The 4,405-nt window shown below is 50.2% G+C and overlaps 1 protein-coding gene across 1 annotated transcript; it reads right to left on the bottom strand.

The window, feature by feature from the left end:
- Positions 1 to 2,390: 2,390 nt before the first annotated feature.
- On the bottom strand, positions 2,391 to 3,640 carry LOC119367075 (probable cinnamyl alcohol dehydrogenase 6). The gene has a single exon (XM_037632700.1). The coding sequence runs from the start codon at positions 3,572 to 3,574 to the stop codon at positions 2,498 to 2,500; it is 1,077 nt and encodes a 358-aa protein (XP_037488597.1). The 5' UTR covers positions 3,575 to 3,640; the 3' UTR covers positions 2,391 to 2,497.
- Positions 3,641 to 4,405: the final 765 nt, after the last annotated feature.

The following is a 4,405-nucleotide window of genomic DNA, read 5'->3' as shown; positions in this document are numbered from 1 at the left end:
CCTTATCACAAAACTATCTGTTACCGATAATTTCAGTGCTTGTAGAGAATACCTTACTGAAAACCGTTTGTCATTTCCTTCTGCTCCTTGTTGGGTTCGACACTCTTACTGATCGAAAGGACTATGATAGATCCCCTACACTTGTGGGTCATCAGTATCATGCGCTCGGAAATAGGAAATGCTAGCCAAAATCCCAAAGGAAACTAGCAACAACACATTTTAGAATGTTCATGAATTCGAAAAATATTTGTGGATTTTAGAATGTTAGCAAAGGAAAACATTTATCCTAATTTTAGAATGTTCTTGAAGTTCTCTTTCTTTTCCTTGCCTATTTTCTTAAAACTAGTGGTCTTGTTAACCATCAACACTTGATGCTCTTTCTTGATTACCGATTTCAGCATCGCGAAGAGCTCGGGGATCGTTTTCATCATCCCTTGCATATTATAGTTCACCACGAAGCCTTTGTAGCTTGGTGGCAGTGACTGAAGAACTCTGTCAATAACACTCTCAACTGGAAGATCAGTTCCCAGCTGAGTCAAGTGATTGTGGTTCCCAGACATTTTGAGTATGTGTTCACTGACAGAATTGTTCTCCTCTATCTTACAGCTAAAGAACTTGTTGGAGACTTCATATCTCTCAACCCGGGCATTTGCTTGAAATATCAACTTCACCTCTTGGAACATCTCATATGCTCTGTGGCGTTCAAAACGCTTTTGAAGTCCCGGTTCTAAGCCGTAAAGCATGTCACACTGAACTATCGAGTAGTCATCCGATCGAGCCTGTCAGACATTCATAACATCTGCATCAGCTCCTGCAACAGGTCTGTCACCTAGCGATGCGTCAAGGACATATATTAAATGTGTATAGAGAAAGTGTTGTTTCTCATGTATATGGAAAATTTATTTTTAAAAGTCAAGTTAGAAAATATTAATAATATAAATGTGTTTCAAAAATGTTAATCAAACATCTAAAAATGATAAATGTGTATAGGAAAAATATTGACCATGTATTACAAAAATATTAATATGTTAAACATGTATTTCAAATATGGTAATCAAGCATTTCAAATGTTAAATGTGCATAGAAAAAATATTGACCATGGGTTATAAAAATTAATACGTTAAAAAAATATTTGAAAAATATTAATCAACTATTTGAAAAATATTACATGTGTATAGAAAAAATTGTAACCATGTATTAAAAATATGATGAAATTTTTTATCATGTATTAAAAAATATTAATCAAGCAATTAAAAAACCTGTTGAAACAGCATGTGAAAAAGTTAATCAAGCATTTGAAAAATGTTAAATGTGTATAGAAAAAATGTTGACAATGTTTAAAAAAATATTAATCTTGTCATTGACGGTGGATGGCGCGGTACGTGCGGGCTGCCGCCTCGTCGATGTCCGCATATCGGGCTTCTTTCTCTGCTGGCAGGGCACATTGATGGTGGATGGAGCGGTACACTACGACGTCGTCCACAGCAGCCACGATATTCGTTCCATGGTGCCCCCCTCCCCGCCCCCCTGTCGGTGTGGAGCAACTCGCCATTCCTCAGCGAGCTGAACCACGCGTCGGCTTGGAGCTTCAGCCTCCACGCGCCTGGCCTAGAGCGTCGATGGAGGTGGAACAAATAGATGCCTGGCTCATGACACGCAGGCTTGATGGGCCACCCAGACGGCTTTTTGGCCGGAAAATACTTCTTCCGTTTCGTTGGATGCCATAGAGAAAATTGTTCAAGGAGGAAATGGGGAGCGAAGGTGTGGTGCGGTTCTTGCTCGGTGTCTGGCATCATTTAAATAGCGGGCGGACGCGAGCCAATCATTGTTGTGTTTAATGTCAGCTGGCTCGCGAACGGACGTGCGGCTGAAGTAAGTTTCTTGGCACACACCCGGGTTTAATGGAGAAAGGCGGACAGTCTACAGCGGTTTGAATGCCACGAGAAGGCGTGTTCAGCCGGGAATGAAGCGGGTGCGTCCTCGGCTGGCGCGCCCCTTCAATGACGGAGACAGTAAGAGGTCGCGTCTGCTCTGGGCCGGCTTCAATGTAAAGCGGACGCTCTATAGCTGCATGAATGAGGGCAGCTGGCGTTGGGCGGCAACGGGCGCATGTGAGGGAGAAGGGTTTTGTGTGGGCCAGGGTGTTAGAAGTGGATGTGGGTGTAATCCGGACGTCCAACCTTCATGTTCGTCTTTGATTTACGGGAGAAAGTGTGTCCGAACCGCTATGAGAATCAATGCAGGACCGCGTTGAATGACACCCGCGCACGGGCTGTTCGAGGGTCGGGCGTTCGAGATGCCTAACTTCACGCCCACATGCGCATGCACAAAAATTAACAACGCCTTGTCCGCTTGTATTGCATGACGACGGAATGATCGACCACTCTTGATAAACTCTGAAAATACTCTTAAAATGAATTGGGCTGAAAATGAAATAGGTACCCATCCTTCTTCCATACTCTGAAAATGAACAGGCAGCCCGAACGGAATCAAATAGCTAGAGCCTGGAGCCAGTCTCGGCGACGTCGACGACGAAGCGGTAGCGGACGTCGTTGCGCGCGAGCCTGGCCAGCGCATCATTGATCCCGTCGGTGGAGACGAGCTCAATGTCGGCGGTGATGCCGTGCTCCCCGCACAGGTCCATCATCTCCTGCGTCTCCTTCATGCCCCCTGTCATGCTCCCGCTCACCGTCCTCTTTCCGAAGATGAGCGGGAAGGACGGCAGCTCCACGGGCTTGTCCGGCGCCGCCACCAGCACCAGCTTGCCGTTCACCTTGAGCAGCTCCAGGATGGGCCCCAGCGAGTGCTGCGCCGACACCGTGTCGATCACGTAGTCCAGGCTCCTGGCCATACCCTGCATCTGCCTCTCGTCGGTGCTGAGGACGAAGTCGTCAGCCTTGAGGCTCTCCCTCGCCTCGCGCTCCTTGGCCGGCGACGTGCTGATGACGGTGACCTTGAGCCCGAAGGCCTTGCCGAACATGACTGCGACGTGGCCCAGCCCGCCCAACCCGACCACGCCGAGCCTCCTGCCAGCGTGTAGCATGCCATGCTGCTTCATGGGGCTGTACACGGTGATCCCGGCGCACAGCAGCGGCGCGGCGGCGTCCAGCGGCAGGGCGTCCGGGATGCGCACGAGGAAGCGCTTGTGCGCGACGAGCATGCTGGAGTAGCCGCCGTAGGTGACGCTGCCGTCCCAGAAGATGCCGTTGTAGGTGAGCGCGACCTTGTCGCAGTAGTTCTCCTCAGAGCGGCGGCAGTGGTCGCAGTCGAGGCAGGAGGCGGCGATGCATCCCACGCCGACGCGGTCACCAGGGCGGAAGCCGGAGACGTTGGCGCCGACCCGGGTCACGACGCCGGTGATCTCGTGGCCGGGCACGAGGGGGTACATGGTGATGCCCCAGTCGTTGTTGATGAAGTGGAGGTCGGTGTGGCACATGCCGCAGTAGTGCACTTTGATGGTGACGTCGTCCACGCCGTTTTCCCGGCGCTTGAAGGCGAAGGGCACCACCTTGCCGGAGGGCTCCATGGCCGCCCATCCGCTCACGGCCTGCGTGTGGTTCGGGGTCACCTCCATCGCCAAAAATGTGCGAGTGCCTCTGTGGGCTTGAGACAGTGAAAGATTATTGGTGTCTGTGGTGCTGGTTGCGCTGTGTGTTGTGCATCTCAGCAGCGCTACCCACGGCTACTTATAGTGCGCTTGAGCTAGACGCGCTTGGTCTATTCTGATCGTTTGTAAAGTCTTGCTTTGGAGGTTAGGTTAATTTCGTTCTAAATAGTTATAAAGGGGTGGTTGCACTTGACCTGCTAGGGCGTCAAATATAATCATTAAACACTTCATGCTGACGTATTAGAGCATCTTCAACAGGCGCGCAACGCGCCGCGCTAAACACTACTATACCGCGCGCGCTTCGCCTGGTTTTGCGCGGCCCGCAGCGCTGGCTCCAACAGCCACGCTAAAATGTAGCACGCGCGCCGCTCCAGCAGCGCGCAAAAAATGCAGCGCACATAGTCTGCTTCTATGATACAAAATGCGTATACCCAGGCTTCTCCAACGATATATAGTTCTATTACGTCCACATAGCCTACTTCTACGATACAAAATAAAACTTGCTTCTTTCTACTACGTTCACATAGCCTGCTTCTACGATACAAAATAGAACTGACTTTTCCAACGATATATAGTTCTACTACTACTCGTTCTCCGACTCAAACTCTGCCTCGGTGATGTCCTCCTCCGACGTCTGAGCATAGGCGTCAAGGAACCGCTCGTCGCGGGAGTCCCAGGACGATGCATCTCCTAGCGCCATGTTTTATTTAGCGACCGCCTTCCGCGTTCGCTTGTCCTCGCGATAGGCGGCTCGCTCCTTCCTCCTCTCCTCCCTCTCCGCCCTCCTCTCAGCGAAGA

The sequence above is a fragment of the Triticum dicoccoides genome, chromosome 2B, assembly GCF_002162155.2.
Source record: "Triticum dicoccoides isolate Atlit2015 ecotype Zavitan chromosome 2B, WEW_v2.0, whole genome shotgun sequence".
In the NCBI taxonomy this organism is placed as follows: Eukaryota; Viridiplantae; Streptophyta; class Magnoliopsida; order Poales; family Poaceae; genus Triticum; species Triticum dicoccoides.
This window is presented reverse-complemented; position numbering and strand designations above follow the sequence as displayed.